The sequence below is a fragment of the Sciurus vulgaris genome, assembly GCF_902686455.1.
Source record: "Sciurus vulgaris genome assembly, chromosome: 3".
Taxonomy (NCBI): Eukaryota; Metazoa; Chordata; class Mammalia; order Rodentia; family Sciuridae; genus Sciurus; species Sciurus vulgaris.
In genome coordinates, this window is record NC_136463.1 from 2,400,244 (window position 1) to 2,416,822 (window position 16,579).

The 16,579-nt window shown below is 63.6% G+C and overlaps 1 protein-coding gene across 3 annotated transcripts; it reads right to left on the reverse strand.

Annotated features, from left to right (window-relative positions):
* Window positions 1-510: 510 nt before the first annotated feature.
* Window positions 511-16,342, reverse strand: GAA (alpha glucosidase). 3 transcript variants are annotated; one of them, XM_079133427.1, is made up of 20 exons: window positions 16,259-16,342; window positions 13,343-13,901; window positions 12,544-12,689; window positions 11,534-11,699; window positions 11,364-11,460; window positions 10,960-11,079; window positions 10,767-10,885; window positions 10,555-10,686; window positions 9,421-9,531; window positions 8,656-8,769; window positions 8,495-8,579; window positions 7,874-7,991; window positions 7,311-7,444; window positions 6,800-6,951; window positions 6,526-6,674; window positions 3,132-3,273; window positions 2,609-2,758; window positions 2,148-2,312; window positions 1,834-1,986; window positions 512-1,652 (listed from the first exon to the last, which is right to left on the reverse strand). In XM_079133427.1, the coding sequence occupies exons 2-20, from the start codon at window positions 13,850-13,852 to the stop codon at window positions 1,593-1,595; spliced, it is 2,823 nt and encodes a 940-aa protein (XP_078989553.1). In that variant the 5' UTR covers window positions 13,853-13,901; window positions 16,259-16,342; the 3' UTR covers window positions 512-1,592. The 3 variants fall into 3 exon arrangements, with proteins under 3 accessions (XP_078989555.1, XP_078989553.1, XP_078989554.1); XM_079133428.1 differs by having other exon boundaries at window positions 13,343-13,898; window positions 16,259-16,337; XM_079133429.1 differs by lacking the exons at window positions 1,834-1,986; window positions 16,259-16,342 and having other exon boundaries at window positions 511-1,652; window positions 13,343-13,984.
* Window positions 16,343-16,579: the final 237 nt, after the last annotated feature.

A 16,579-nucleotide genomic window follows, 5' to 3' on the forward strand; every position in this document is an offset into this window, starting at 1 on the left:
CACGGCCCCTCCCGGCTGCTTGGGCAGATGCAGAGCGCTGGGGACCGGATGCCTGGGGTGCTGCCCCTCATTCTTCCCCTTCCAGTCCTGTTTTCTCTGGGCATTTGGGAGGAACGGGCACACAGGGAGGGCCTTCCTGGGCCCGCCCCCCACTCCATGGGATTTCCCCGGGAACAGGCCGTGGTGCTCCGCGGGCAGCTCGCCCTGCCCCTGCATCCCCGCCAAAGCACCTCTCTTCCTTTCTCCCCAGGACTGGGACCGGACCCGGCGCAGCGCTCCTCCGGCTCCCTTGGTTTCGTGTGAGGGAGGAGCAGCGCAGCCCTGCTCACCAAGTTGCCGGGCTGCGCTCGTACTTGCTGTCCCCCTGCCTCCTGGATTGCTGGGGTCCCAGGCGTGGTCGCCTTGCCTCCTCATGTGCCCGGGAAGCAGGGACGGAGCACCTGCACCTCCACTGTCCCTTTGCTACAAGATCACCTGGTGCCAGGGACTCGTCCCACAGGATCCCCACTGGCAGTGGCAGGGGGCACGAGGACCCCTCTGCTCCTGTGGACGTGTCCCTGAGCCCTGACGAGCAGGGCTGCAGGTCAGTTCAGGTCAGGGTAGGACTCGCCGCACTTCTGACTCCAGGTCCCCGAGGCCACGCAGGTAGGCACGGCCCACTAGGTCACATGACAGGTGTTCTGAAGGTGTGCCCAGCCCACCAGTGACTTCTGCTGACCTGTGGCCTCAATAAAATGGGCTTCCTTTCCTCTGGACCAACCCTGGGCCCAAATGTTTCCTGTCACCTGAGGACAGATCTCTGGCCTCTGGCTGAGGTCCTGGGCCTCACTCCTGGGAAGCCCCTTCTGAGGTCCTCTTCTCCACAGCCCTGGGCAGAGGGGCACACCACCTGTGGCCCCAGGCCCAGCCAGACCTCTCCTGCCTCAGGGCTGGGGGTACTGGGAGATGAGGTGACAAGGGACCACAAGGTGGAGAGCAAACTTGAGGTGACGTGGGGACACGAGATGATGTGGGGACATGAGGCAACTTCGGGACAGGAAGGGTGGTATGAGGACGTGAGGTGATGGGATGTGCAAGTGACAGGGACATGAGGCATGTGCGAGCCTGAGGTGACATGGGGACAGAGCGTGCTGGCCTGAGAAGTGGGACGCTCCAGGGCCTCCGAGTGTGGCTGCCTCCCTTCATGCCCCAGGACGCAGAAGCTGGCTCCAGAGACCCTTTTATTAGTAGTCACACTTCCGAGGAAGCGTCCAAGTTCTGGACTCCAGCATCTCCAGCTCAGTCCCTTCTCGAGTCACAGCTGCAGTCCCAGCAATGTGGCCAGCCCTGGTGCTGGTACTCGTCCCCATCCGGAGCACCACCTTCTCTGATGTTGGGGACAGTCAGCTGCACACAGTGACAAGCCTCGTCGTGTTCCTAACTCAGGGGCCCTGAGAGCACGACAAGCACAGGTCCAGGAGAATCCTGGACATGCGGGGGACCAGCACAGACCCCAAGTGCTGCCGTGTGGTCAGCACTCCCTGCCCGTGGCCGGCGGCAGCCACAGCAGTGCCTTGCAGGAGAGCGGCCTCCTGGGAAGAGCCAGGCCACTGCTAAGACCAACTGATGCGGAACTGCTCAGCCATGGCCAGCGACACGGGGACGGCCAGGGTCTGGAAGAGAAAAGGAGACCTGAGTGCCAGGCGGCTCCCAGCAGAGGCTGTCTGCCTGAGGGTGCCAGTGGACATGGCCGCCACCCTCCCCCAGCTCCGGCTCCTTCTGCCTCCCTGACGGCACCGGGTCATGGGGTCCATGGTGCCCCTCTCCCCGCCTGCCCCCAAATGGTCTGCCTGCCTTGGTGTCGGGGCTGTAGGTGAAGTTGGAGATAGGGGCTCCGTTGCAGAGGACCTGCTGGGGGGCCGCGTCCACCCCCAGGAGGGTCACTGTCCTCAGCTGCAGGCTGGCTCCCTCCCTGGCCACGTGCACCACTTCATTCACAAGGGTGTTCTGGCCGGTGCAGAGGAACAGAGCAGATGCGTCGGTGGACAGCACAGGCAGCCACCAGAGCAGCCTCCCCTGGCACCCAGGGCAGGGGCCATCAGGACCCCACCTGCCTCCCCAGGACCAGAGCAGAACCCTGGGCGGCCCCGCCCACCACCAGGACTCACGTCCCTGGCCAGGAAGGCGAGCTGTGTGTAGGCTCCGCGCGCCAGCGCGTCCAGGCTCTCCCCGTCGTCCCAGAACAGCTGCCCCTGCGCCTCGCCGCCCGTGGTCAGGGCCACAGCCAGGGCCATGGGCTGCTTGCGGGACTCTGTGGTTGTGAGGGCAGGGTCCTGGGAGGGGTGGACACGTCACTGCTCCAGCCCTGGTGGCCTCCACCATAGGGGCAACTGAGCACTGGCTATGAAGAAGTGGGAACAAGGGCCAGACTAGACTGGACACCCACAGTGATCGTCCTGGCCAAGGCCAGGCAGGTCAACCGAGTCTGTCCCCACCTCAAGTGCCACCACATGCCCTGGGGCTAGAATGCCCGAGGTAAGCAGGCCACACGGCGCCCTCACCAGTCTCCTAGTGGCCCCCACCTGACCGCCCCCACCCCACACCTCCTCTCAGCTGCCCGGCCCAGTACCTGCAGGGGTACGATGTACCCGGCCCGCAGGTGGACGTTGATGGTGTCCAGTGGGGCTGGCAGTGTCACCCACTGCCCCTTGCTGTGGATGGCAGGGCTGGGGGGTGCTGGAGGCAGAGCTGGGAGGCTGCCAAGGGCCTCTACTGGCACCTGTGTTGTGTCAGAGGTGTTCCAGGCCTGCCGAAGTCCCCAGGCTGTCACTGGGAGCTGTGTTCCCTGTCCCCCACGGGCTCCTTGTGGGCCCAGCAGAGACAGCTGGGTGTGACCTCGGGCAGACTTGGGGCTCTCTGCAGGGACCCGAATGCTGGCAGGACAGCCTGAGAGCCTGGAGCAGGGCCTGGGGTGGGCAGGGCCTCCGTGGTGGTGTGGGACCCGGGCGGGTCCTCCACACCGGTCTGCTTCCCCACCTGGAGACCGTGACTGTGGGGAGCGGGTGGCTGTGGGGGGTCCCAGGACTCGGGCAGGTGCGCCTCTCTCCTGAGCCCGTCACGTGACAGGCAGGATCCAGGGTCCTGGGACTCACCAGCTGCAGGTCGTACCAGGTGCCCGAAGGGAAGTAGCCGGTCACTTCGTCCTTCCCGGGCTCAAGCACGGGCGTGATGAGAAGAGCCTCCCCCCACAGGAGCTGGCGGTCCAGGTCCCAGGTGCGCCGGTCCTCGGGGAACCTTCAAGGAGGAGGGGCGGGTGTGTGGGCCTGGCAGCTGGGTGGGCAGGGACGGGCCCTCTGCAGTCAGGGGCTCAGCCGCGGGAGGCTGGGGGACCCAGAATTCCCATCTCCGGGGAGCCGCCGAGCCAGAGCACTGGGGCTGCCTGTGGCGAGGCCGATTCCAGCAGCAGGTGAAAATGACGCTGGGCCCACTCGGCGGCCTGGGCCCAGCGCGAAGGCCGCTGCGTGGAGGCGTCGGGAGCGTCCCTGACTGGACTGCGCTCACTTATCTTCTGATCATCAAAGTGGTGCCCCCGTTTATCCACCACGGGGTCAACAGCCAGGAAAGCCCCCCAACCCCACGACCACGGGCAGCAGAGACTGACGTCTGGCACGGTCCCTGTCCACCTCCGACGGCTTCTAACCGAGATCACCATGACGCCGCCTGGTCCGCGTCCTCTCTCCTACTCCTGGAGGGAGGGCAGCGTCCAGGGCTGGGGCAGGCCCAGCACACTGGAGACCCCGAGTCAGATGGCCTCTTCCAGGTTTCCATGTGCAAAGCCAGTGCGGCACCAGGTCTCCCGGAGGGACACGTGTTTGAACGCTCCGCCCCGCCACTCCCTTGCCAGCCCTGGCTACGCTCACTTTCTCGGCGGCATCGCGATTTCTCAAGCCAGTGTCCCGTCCAGAAATGAGAGTGGAGGAGCGAGGCCCCCCGATCTCCTGCTCCACGAAAGCAACGAGAACACAGCAGAGGGGCCGTTGATGTTTTTGGGACCCGGAGGGGAGCCAGGAGCCACCCGGGCAGCGTCACACCACTGGCTGGCCCTGGGTACGAGCAGGAACAGCCTGGCCGGCGCGGAAGGCCTGCCCTGACACAGGCTGCGAGGCAGGGGCAAGGAGACGTGCCGTCCCTGTCGTGCTGGCCGAGCAACTTCCACGGCCACACACGACAGGGACCCAGACTGCACAGCGCCTACTCAGGGAGAGCACCACAGCATAGGGACGGCAGCAGGAGGGACTGCCTGGTGGAGGGACACGGAATCGGATTCCAGAGCTGAGCACTGACAACATCCAGTGTGAAGGAAGTGACCAGACGTGCCAGGGAACAGGGAGGGTGGCCCAGGTAGCCCAAGTGTCCCCAGGGAAGCCTGGCCTCGGGCTCCCAGACAAATCCTAAGTGGGCATCATAAGTAGCTCTGAAGAATCACCCAGGGTGAGGGCCTGACCTGCCGAGCGGGGGTCCCTGAAGACTGGCAGAGCACACTCAAAAGGACCTCCACTGAGGGGCGGGCACGCCCAAGAAAGAAACGCGCACTTGAGGGTCGGTCTACGGAGAGCGCCCCGTCAAAACAGGAAGAACCGCGTGGAGGCCCGCCAACGGCCACAGGGACCATGGCAGCATCCAGCACGGCCACAGGTGTGGGTGTCCCAGAGGCAGAGGAGAGGGGCAAGAGGGGACGTCAGGAAATAGAGGAAAACTTGCCAAATCAGATGAAGAAACACTTTTTGCAGCTTGGGGAGGAGACCCGGGACCTGACCTCAGGCCAGGCTGGTGCGCTACCACTGAGCTACCCGTCCTGGTGGAAAACAGGACTGTGCGCATCCAAGGAGCTCAACAAACTCCAAGCAGAATGAACATAAGGTGCCTGACACGCCACGATCCAGCCTGTGAAAGCCAAAGACAGGACCCGAAGGAAACGAGAGAGGAGGTCGAGGCCTGGGGAGGCCCAGGGAGGCCAGGGAGGCCCGGGGACCTGGGAGAAAAGAAGGGCCACCCCAGGTGCTGATGAGCAGAACCGCCCTCCTCGGCCATCAGCAGCCCAGCGTTCACCAGTGCAGACCTGCTGAGGATGGCCCTCTGGCCGAGCAGGACACCGGTCCCTCAAGCACACCCGAAGACGGAACTGGTACGGGACAGCAGGACTGGACACCAACAGCGGCAGGCGCTGTCCACGACACCTGCCGTCCTGAATCTGACTGGCACAGGACCGGGGGACAGGCCGTGTGGCACCCACGGCAGGGCGGGGGGCAGCCACGTTTCATACCCTTGGAATGTAGGAAGTGTCAGCGACGAGGCTGTTGTAGATCAGGACGTCTACTAAAGCCCAGGGAGGCCACCAAACACTGACGGATACAGTAAGGAAGTAATTCAGATGGCACCACGTCACAGCCCTGGTGAGCGTGCACCGCCACGCACGTGCCCTGCTGTCAACCCAGCTGTTATGTGGTTCCTTCCTTCTTTCTTTCTGGCACTGGGGATTGAGCCCAGGGGTGCTGAACCACTGAGCCACATTTTTGAGACAGGGTCTCGCTGAGTTGCTTACAGCCTCTCTAAGTTGCTGAGGCTGGCCTTGGCCTTGTGATCCTCCTACCTCAGCCTCCTGTGTCACTGGGATATAGGTGTGCACCACCGTGCCTCGCCTGGTGCTGGGGATTGAACCCAGAGCCTGGCACAGGCTAGGCCAGTGCTCTGCCACTGAGTCCTGCCCGAGCCCTCTATTTGGTTAATGCCGGTCTTACGGTACAGCATGCGTTCTCAACGCACCAGGAACAGTGACAATTCGTCACATCCTGACGGTGCTTTCTCGGCTTTTTGCCGTTACAGTTGACGTATAAAGCAGATTTGATTTTCTGCTTACGTTCAGAGATTCTCCCTGTTCCCATTCGACAGTTTTCCTTTCTCTCACTAAATTCCACCTCCTCCCCTTTCTTCCTGCTCTGATGCTCAGAAAGCACTCCCTTGCTGGGGCCCTGGCGGGCATCACCGTGTTCCCTGTGGACTTTCCCACAGCTTCACCTGCTGACCTTCCGCAGCTGAATCTGCCTGGGACTGGTGGAAGGGGAGGGGAGACACTGATGTCTGCAAAGACTGACCCACCACCGTCCCCGGATCCTTCCTTGGTCTTGATCGAGGGTGCGTTTTTGTTAAGGTAACTCCTTGGATGCACCAAGTCCTGCTGGGGACAACTGGGTCTCTAGCTGTCCTCCCTAAGCCAGCCCCAATGGACCCATGGTGTCCACCTCGTTCCTTGTGTTGCCATTTGGCTGGCCTGTTGGGCACTCACTGTTCTTCATCCTGGGTTTTTCCATATTCCCAATGGTCTGGCACTGAGCCGTGACTTTGGGGGACACTGGGGGCACCTGGTGCCACTCGGCTGGGGTCCTGGGAACACAGTGCAGTGGGACAGGGCTGCCCTGGTGCCTGCAGGCTCCTGTCAGCTCCCACCCGGGGGCATACATGGGTCATCACTCCCAGCCCAGGACTCACTCCAGGAAGAGGGGCCGGGCCACGGTCGCCCCCCTGACGTGGGCAGCATGGAACAGTGTGTAGAGGTGGGGCAGCAGTGCGTAGCGCAGGGCCAGCGCCTTCCTCATGGCCCGCTGGGCCGCCTGGCTGAAACGGTAGGGCTCCTGTGGCTGTGGAGTGAGAAGGGCAAAGGGGTCCAGGGGTCCCTCAGGAGGTCCGCCCCGTGGGCCCCAGTGCTCCCTGGCCACCCGGCGTTGGCGGGGGACGGATGGCAGGGACGGGACCCTGTCCTTACCAGGCTGTGCAGGTCATTGTGGTTCCGCATGAAGGGGTAGAAGGCCCCCAGCTGGGTCCAGCGCACACACAGCTCCTCCGAGGTGTTGCCCAGGAAGCCACAGATATCCGCCCCGACCAGGGGCACCCCCAGCAGGTTGAACTGCAGGACTTCTGGGGAGAGAGAGGCGGCTGGCCTCAGGCTGCTGGAGCGGCCCAGGTGCAGATCCTGCCGTCGTCCCTCTACCTAAGGGTCAGGCCCATGCCTCTACCTGGGGCCAGCAGCCTGTCCTGTGGACTGCTTCCTGATATCCGGGTAAGCAGAGCAAACCAGACCCGTCTGGGCAGAGCTGTGTCCCCAGAAAGATACACTTGAGTCCCAGCTCCCTGGACAAGTGGGTGGGACCCCTTGGCTCAGACTCCCATTGCAGCCTCATCTGGACTGTGCTGAGCCCAGAACCCAGCTCTGGGCCAAGCTCCCCTGGAGGGGCACGCGGCCCTCTGACCACTCTCTTCTTGAGAGGCACTCTCACCTGGCACAGAGTAGGACAGCTGCTCCCAGCTGCTCCACACATCCCCCGTCCAGTGGCCAGCGTATCGGCCATGGCCAGCAAAGGTTGAGCGGGAGATCACGAAGGGTCGTGTCCCCCGAGTCTTCACCAGGGCCCTGGGTGGGGCAGGGGACACCTGAAAACCCCCTGCCACCTGCCGGGGCGAAGCAGCAGGGAACAGCAGCAGGTGGGCAGCATGGGGAAAAGGAACTGGCCACAGGAGACAGACAGAGGCTGCAGAGCAGGGACAGAGGTGACTGCCAGCTTCTGCTGGGCACATCAGCAGTGCCCCAGCCAACCCGACTCTGCCTACAGTCAAGCCGCCCCAGACTGGTCGGCATCACGGGGTCCCTGCCGGTGCAGCTCCATGTCAGGACGCGCCAGGCATCTGGCTCCAGACCCGGGGGTGACAGCGGGCAGGAGTGCTTGAGCCCCGCTGGCCCTGGGGGGCCCGAGTGTACTCCCCTCCTCTCTGCACCCTGGCTCTGCTGTCAGCGTGGGTGGGACAGGCTGGCCAGGGCAGGGCACTGCAGGCCAGGGCTGACCTGTTGGAGGCGATGGCTTCGGTCAGGCCGTACAGGTTGTGAAGGTCGTAGTGTGTGGAGAGGAACTGGTGGCTGGAGGCACAGATGGTGGCCGCCTGCAGGGTCCCACCAACCACACCTGAGGAGAGGGGGCTGTTCCCATGGTGCTTCCTCCCGGGTGGGGGTCCACGGCCCTCCCGTCCCCTGCACCCTGGTGTCTGCCTCCTCAGCTCAGCCCCAGAGCTACTTCCTGAAGCTGCCCCTGCCCCCCACAGGCCTGCACCCTGCCTGCTCATGGCAGTGGCCCTCGGACCTGGGGCAATCCCTGTGCCACCCCCACTATTCCCAAAGGCTCTGCAGATCCCCAGCCTTCATGTCCACCTCTCCTGACCCATGGCAAGTGTCCCCTGCCCCTCCACCGAAGTACTGGCTGCATGAGACTGGGTCTGCCTCCTTGGACAGGTGGCCCGCTCCTGGACCTCACTCCTGGGGTTGCCTCCCCTTCGCCTTCCCTCCCGCCCCTCTCCTGGCCGCCCACTGCTTCTCAGAAAGGACAGCTTTCAGATGCCCACACTAGGGAAGGGAAAGCCCTGATCTGAGCCATCACCCCCAGCAGGCCCCCCGGGGGCAGGTGCGGCTCACCAGGTACGTAGGGGGGGTTTTCCAGGTCGTTATTGGGGCAGCCGTGCTCAGAGCCCTTCACGAAGTTGGAGGGTTCATTCATGTCCTGCAAGAGGGGGCCAGTGTGCAGAGGGTGGGGCTGGCCCCAGGCCAGGGTCACCCGGGGTGGGGGCCATACTTACAATCCACATGCCATCGAAGGGCACCTGGGCATGGAACTCGGCTACCATGTCCTGCCACCAGTCAAGTGTCTCAGGGTTGGTGAAGTCGGGGAAGGCACTGGATCCGGGCCACACCTGGACGAGAGGCCAGAGGGGAGACCCCACCCAGCCAGAGGCTGCCCCGAGGCCTTGCTGCATCTCCGCTCCGGCACCTCGCAGCCTCTCTCTTGGTCAACGTCCAGATCTGTGACCTGAGACCTGAGCCCAGGAGGTCAGCGGCAGGTATGAGCCGGGGCTGGAGGGCCAGGGCCCAGTCCGTGTGCAGCCAAGCAGGGTACCACTGTACCATTCTGACACTGCTCCAAGCTCTGTCAGACGGAGGTCCCCCGTCCTGAGGCCGGCCTCTCACGTCTGTGTCCTGGGAGTCTTGGCTAGCCCCTCCCTCTGCTGGGGTCCCCTTTCCTCTTGGTTCTGGCCTCATGCTGGCTGGGACTCTGCTGAGCTCCCCATGGGAAGGCTGGGGAATTCAGGAGGCCCCAGGGGCCAGGAGGACAAGAAGAACCCCAAGGCTTCCCAGAGGGTCTGCAGGGCTGTGCCTAGGGGCCAGCTTCCCACGGAGCCTAAGACGCCATGATGGAAGCATCAGGGCTGATTGTCAAGTGGCATGGTTGCCCCAGCTGTGACCCACCCGCCCACTGTCCCCTGGACAGACATCTCTGCAACTCCGTGGTCTTCCTCAACAGCTGCCACTGTCACACTGGCCTGAGCACCTAGACCCCCACCTACCTTTCCAATCAGCGGTTGTCCAGTCTCGTTGGTGATGAAAACCCGCCTCCGCAGACCCTCGTCAAAGGGCCTGTAACTCCCAGCAGGGCCTGAGCTGCTGATGGCAGGGTCCTGAGGGTGAGAGGAACAGGTCAGCATGGAAGGACGTGTCCCTAAGCCTTGGCACCAACCTCTGGGAAAACGGTGAGCAAACGAGGCAGGGTAGAGCCAGGCACGTGTGCAACACGCCCAGTGTGTCCGCGGCTGCCTGTGGACAGGGACGGGGCCGGCCGGCTGCAGGGCCGTGTCCGCAGCCTTTCCCCGGCTTGCCAGTATCTCTGCAGGGACCAGGCACTCTTTTTTATTGCAGGGCTAAGGGTCAAACCCAGGGCCTTGCCCATGGTGCTACACAGGCAAAAGCACTCTGCCCCTCAGCTGCATCCCCACTATTTTTTTTTTAAACTCTGAGAGAGTCTTGTTAAGTTGCTGAGGCTGGCCTTGAACTTGTGATCCTCCTGTCTCAGCCTCCCAAGCCACCACACCCAACTCATTTACTTCTTTCATAGTGATTAAAAAAAATGCAGAGAAAGAGGTCTGCACTTGCGCCCTCTGTGGGGGCTGCTGACATCTGCTGCCCTGGAGGGTCGGGTCTGCTCAGTTCTAAGCCCCTCGGCCGCTCAGTCCTCCACTGGAGGGGGTCTCCGTGGCGGTGACTGTTCGGGCTTCTAGGTTCCACTTCCCGCCTCCTGAGGACTGGGCTTGAACCCCTGATGGGGCCACCTCCTGAACTGGACAGCTGAGGCTCTGGGCTGGGCAATCACACATGCCCTCCTTCCATGAAGACAGAGCTGGGCCAGGGAGGAGGCCGGCCAGGGGACACAGCTGTCCTGCTGTCCTGTGTCCCATGCCCCGAGTCATGCTTACTGTATGCCTGCCTGCGGCCTTAAGGCAGCTCAAGCCACCCACACCCAAAGAATCCTGAACAGGAGATGGGTGTTTCCAGGGACCCTGGACACCAGGGACTAAGCTTGTGGCCTTCTTAATGTCCCCTCAATATGGAAAAGAATCAGAATATGTCCCTGGTGACCAGGGCAGGCATGGGAACAGGCTACCCAGAGCAGGAGCTGCAGGTGGCTCGGTGGGAAGGACACTCACCACGATCATCACGTACCGCCGGCCGCCCTGGTGGAGTTCCTGCACGGTGGCTGGAAGGTCTGCAAAGCCGTCCCTGTTGAAGGTGAAGTCCCTCCGCGCGTCCATGTAGTCCAGGTCATTCCACTGCACGTCCTGTGGTACAGGAGCCACCTGGGGTCCAGGAGCTGTGCCTGGCCCTGGCTATCCCCGGCCCTGGCCGACCCTCCACTCACCAGGGGGAAGTGGGCCCTGGTCATGTTCTCCACCACCTGGCGGACAGTGGCGGTGGACGAGTAGCCCCAGCGGCAGAGGTGGAAGCCCAGGCCCCAGTACGGCGGCATGAAGGGGTACCCTGCAGGCAACACTCCTGGTGAGGGTGGGGAGGGCAGGAGGGGGTGGGGGCCGAAGACGGGGCGCGGGCCCTACCCACGACATCCAGGTACTGCTGCACCACGCTCTTGGGCTCTGGGCCCACGAAGACATACACGTCCAGGATCCCTCCTGTCGACCTCCAACTGAGGGCCGGGCTGGGCTGCAGGACCACGTCTGGGGGAAGTGGCCTGGGCTCAGGGACAGACACCCTACCCAGGGGCCCGGCACCCACAGAGGGGCCAACTGCAGCCAGAGGGCAGTTCTTCCCACAGGTGCCTGGGAGTGACTGGCAGGGTAGGGGTCGAGGACAGAAGGGCAGCTGGCGGCTAGGCTCCAGGGTTTGCCCAGGATTCCTGGTGGAGCACTGGGGCGCAGAGCTGGGCAGGGCCCACCAGCCTCATTCTGCAGATGACAGGCGTCTCGTGCCCTCCAGCCTCCAGGGAAGGCAGGGGACTCACCCATGGCGTTGCTGTTCAGCAAGAACACCCCATGAGCCAGGCCGCTGTCCTCCAGCGACAGGTAGAAAGGATGTGACCCGTAGAGGTTGGCACTGGGCTGCACACGCAGGAGGCAACTCTTAGCCCCTTGAACACCAGACTCCACAACCCACCCAGAGCTCCTGCTTTACCGTGGGGGCCAAGTCCCGGTTCCAGAGGGTGATCTTGGTCCAGTTAGTGCTGAGCATCAGGGGGCTGAGGTGCTCGGCGAGGCCCACAATGTACTGGGAGGGCAGGGAGGTGGACAGCTGCAGGAACTGGTCCGCGAAGAACAGGGGGGCCACGGTCGTGTTCAGCCTGCGGGAGACCAGGCTCCCTGCACCTGGCTGACAGCCCACCTGGGCCTGCCAGAGTGCAGGGCTGAGGAGGGCTGCATGTCCTGGCCAGCTCTGCCGTGCTGGCCCCAGCAACCCTCAGCATCCTGCAACCAGGGACAAGAGCCACCAAAGGCACATCCAGAGAAGCTGCCCGCCGCCCAGACAGGCAGAGGACAGCAGCTGACGCAAACAAGCACAGGTCCCCCAGGAAGAGAGACAGAGAAGCAACAATGGCAGGGATGCTAGGGCCCTGGCTCCGTCACCTCCTGCGAGTCCCCTGCCTCTGTAACAGAATCTCACGACCCAAGTATCAGAGTTCAGATGACTCAACGATTAGTGCTGGCCTATGATGAGTGACAAGCACTTGATAAGTAAGATAAAGCCTGGCAACGCACGCCACCAGAGGGGTGCCACTCTGCACCCGGCCACACTCTCTGCGGGCACTGCTGGCATTTGGTGGCCACCCTTTGTGCTGGGTCTCCTGGACACTGCAGGATGCCCTCATGAGATGCCAGGAACAACCCACTGTGGCAATGGAAGTGCCTGCAGACAGCACCAAACTTCTGCGGGCGAGGTCCTAGGCTGGGTGCCCCCTCCTGGGAGACATCTGAGAGCGGCCGGGGCTCGTGCCAGGGTCCGGGAGAAGGCCTCAGGCAGGTCTCAGCGGGTGTGCCTGGGCCCTCCAGGAGGCCCGAGGGGCTGGGCCCTGGGCCAAGGGGACAATGCCGTCCACCTCGCTGACAGGTCTGCGCCCCAGGGGCTCCAGCCTGAGGATGCAGCCACCATGCCCGCCTGCTGGTCTGAGGCCCAGGCACTCAACTCACAGCACCCTGCCGCCCAGCTTCCGGCGAACCACCACCCCGAAGGGCTCCTCGGAGAACTCGACGCTGTAGAGCGGGGACCGCGCCTGGCCGTGGGCCCGCGGGACCTCCAAGGGCACCTCATAGCGCTTATTAGCAGGATCCTTGATCTGCAAGAGACAGACAGTGGTTGCCAAGCCCCTCGTGGGCCAGAAGCACCTCCCACCATCCCTCGCTCTCCACGGACACAACTCCAGGAGGGTGGCCAGTTTAGGTCCTGAAGAGGCCACATGCTGCACGGGCAGTTGGATGAACTGCTGTGGGCCTCAGTCTCCCCCTCAGAGAGCCAGGACACCGCCAGGTCAAATATAGAACACCTGATAAACGGGGACTTCTGATAAAGAGCAGACGGTTTCCACACTGAGTATGTCCCAAAACTTGCGTGGTACAGCCTTATGCTAAAAATATTCACCTCTGCAGACACCGGTGCTGCAGACTGCGTGGGGCTGGGGGCAGCAGGGAACAACAGGGATGTCCCTGCCACTGGGCGGTGCGTAGCAGCTAGGTGCCACCGCCCACTGTCAGGAGCACTCTTCCTGCAGACGCCCATGGATGGTCAGGCCTCACTTCCTGGGGCGCCCGGGGCCCACCTCGGCCCTGTGCCTGCCTCTGGAGCACCTGTCACTGCGCAAGGCCTCACTGCTCCGCCCACACCTTGGTTGCTGGCTAGGGTGTGCACAAAGTGCCACAAGTGCACCCCCGGTCACCTGTCCACACCCACACTCTGTCCTCTGTGCCCCTGCCAGGCCCAGCCCCTGCCCACCGTGAAGTGCAGGCGGCTGTCAGTCTCCATCAGCACGTCCAGTCGTAAGGTCAGGATGTCCCTGGGGAAGAAGGTGGGGGTGGCGCGGGTCAGGGTGGCTGTGTAGCCGGCCTCCGAGGTGCTCAGGTTCTGCATTCTGTAGCTGGGGTAGCCAGCTGGGAAGAAGCACCAGGGCTGCCCCAGCAGGGAGGCCCGAGGGCCCCGGCTGGCCGGGACGTAGCAGCAGCCGCGCGCCTCACACTCCTGCTGCGTCAGAGCCTTGTCTGGGGCACAGTCGAAGCGGCTGTCTGGGCGGATGGCGCACTGTGAGGGTGCTGCTCTGGGCCAGCCAGGGTGCTCCTGGGTGTTCTGGGGCCCTTGCCAGCTGGCTTCCGGCCAGTGAGCTGGGGGCGTCTCCTCCACTGGGAAGTCAGAGAGCAGGACGTGCCCCAGGAGGGCAGCTGTGGCCAGGAAGATGAGGGCGCAGACCCCTGTCAGGGCGCGGGAGCAGGGCGGCCGCCTGGCGCGCATGCTTGACACCTGCCTGCCTGGAGGCAGCAGGGCAGCTCCTGGAGGCCTGCTGAGAGAAGGGACCGGCTCAGCGAGGAGGCGGGCGGGGCCTCAGGTGGGTTTTCTCTCTGTGGTGCTGGGGAATAAGCCCAGGCCTCCCGGTGCCAGGCCTGGGCTCCACCATCCAGCTGCACCTCCAGCCCCGTGTTAACTGACGGCCGAGCAGTGCCCAGGAGGTGCAGGAAGGTGTCCTGTCCTGGCAAGGAAGCCAGGAGCAGGCGAGGATGGAGGTGCTCCTCAGAGGCAGCCACGGGCGGGCGCTGCAGCGCTGTGCAGACTGCTGTGGGAGGGAGACAAGGGGAGAGGCTGGGACAAATCACGGGACTCCACTTCACCTCCCTGAGTCTTCTAAAGTCACAATGGAAATGCACTTACGAGCACAGGGAAGGCCCAGCGAGAGGGACCCCCTCTCCTGCAGGAAGGCTGGGTCCAGGCTGTTAGTCTGGGCCAGCAAACTGAGCCCCAGGGCCCTGCCACCTCCCCTTGGTCCCTTCCTGCTGAAGTGAGAAGGCTCAGGCATGGCAGTGTCTGTGGCCTTGCCATAAGAGAAAGGCCCTGACCCCTGCCCACTGAGAGCCCCTCCAGCCCTCGCTGCAGCACACAGGGAGAGATGTGCTCTGTGGCACGCTGGCCCTGGAGTCCCATGGGGCTCTGGTGGCTGTTACTCACCTGGTTTTTGTCCGTGTGCCCCCGATACCGTGTGACGGGCTGTGTTAGTGGTTAGGGATTTTATTAGAAAGTCCTTTTCTCTCTATGAGAGTTAGTGTGGTGGCAGCAAGGCCACTGGGAGGGGGGTCTCTCCAGCCACAACTGGTCATCAGAGGGGTCTAGGTCTCCCAGGAACGGGCCCCAGGGCAGAAACAGGGTTGGGTTTTCAGAGCGCAGCAACTGGGGCCCTCAGCCAATGCAGCCCCAAGTTGCGGGAGGTCTGTAGGTGCCCCACACCACCAAACACAGGCACGTGGGGGCAGTCCTGCACCAGGAGAGGTGAATGTGGGTACCCAGGCAGCCTGACCCTCCTGATCACAGAAGGGTGGGCCGGGAACCCTGTGACCATCAGCAACACTTGGGGCCTCAGGGGCTCCTGGCGAATCGGCTTTCTGGGTACAGTGGTTTTTATACTCAGTTCTCTCACTGATGGACCCTCCAGCTCTCCAGATACCAGCCTGGGGTCCTGGGATCCAGTTCAATTCTGACACGACCTACCTGGAGTTGGGCAGACCCCACAACCAAGGGCTCGGGCCCACCTGGGATGCCAGCTTCAGGTCCCAGGCTGCAGGCTGCAGGTTCAGTACTTCTAACTGGCTATACATGTGGGCTTTCCCATGACCGTCAGGTCAGGGGATTCACGGGACGTCTCACTGAACTCAGGAAAGCACTTTACTTAATTGTTTTGCTTTGTTACACATGTAACTCAGGCACTGGGAGATGGAAGAGATGTGTGGGGCACGGTGTGCTGGGGCAGGCAGAGTCCCCGAACACCACATCCCAGCACTCCGATGCCTTCACCAACTGGAGGCTTACCAACCAGTTCAGGGGACTTTATGGGGCTCCATTATGTATGTGTCTGAATAAATCACTGGCCACTGGCCACTGACTCCATCCTCCATCCTGGGAGGTGGATGGCTGGGTGGGGGCTTTCAGCTTTCACTCTAATCAAGTACGGGTCCTTCTGGTGACCAGCCACCAACCATCCTGAAGCTATCTAGGGGCCTTCAGTCACCTCGGTAGTAAACTTATCACTTTTAGGCTTATCGGTCTCAATTTCCAAGGGTTTTAGGAGCTGTGTCCCAGGAAGCAGCCACAAAGACCAAATCGTCACTTTGAAGGGTCCCAGCTCCACCTGGCCCTGCTAGATTCATGTGACACTTGGTGATCATGACTCAACCTAGGGAACTCCGAGTCCATCAGCTCCAGGACATCCCAGCAGAGCAGCGTCTGCGCTGCAACTGTCGTTCAGGAGCTGCGAGCCCAGCGGGCACAGCGGTCTGTGCAACACGCCCGGCGGGGAAGCGAGGTCCTGGAAAAGGGGACCGTCAGCCCTTGGCCTGCACAGGAGGGCCCGGTTCACCTCTCAGTTCCACCATGCGGAGAAAATGGGGAAGAGCTCAAGGTCAGGCGCTCCAGCTGACCCCGCGGAGCTCCGCGGTCAGCTGATCCTGGGCCGGCGGCTCTGGGCGCGGCGCCGGGTTCCCGTGCCTCGGCTTCCCGTGAGGCGCAGGGCTGGCGCTGGGCGGGAAGCCCACGTTTGGGGCCGGGTCGCGGTGCCCTCGGCCCACCCGGGCCTCCCCGCGCCCGCGCCACACTGCTCGATTCTCCCCACCGGGAAGTCGCCCACTGCCGGGCCTCCGACGGCGCCCCGCTCACCTGCGCGCACGTCGGCCGCTGCCGCTCACCCGCGCGCACACCCGCCCCAGCGCGGACCCCTGGCCCCGCCGGGCGCGGGTCACGTGGCCGGAGGGCGGGGCGGGGCCGCGGCGGTCACGTGTCACGGCCGCCCGCGCGGGCGCCCCAGGCCAGGCGCGCGCCCGCGTGGCGCTGCGCCACCTAGTGGCGGCGCGGGCCCCGCGGGACAGGTGTCCCCGGGAGCGCGTTTTGCCAGCGTCCTGCCTCGGGCTGTCTGTCCCTACCCGGCGAGAGACCGGGCGCGGCGCTCGTGGGCACAGCCCAGGCCCTGGTCCCGTTCCC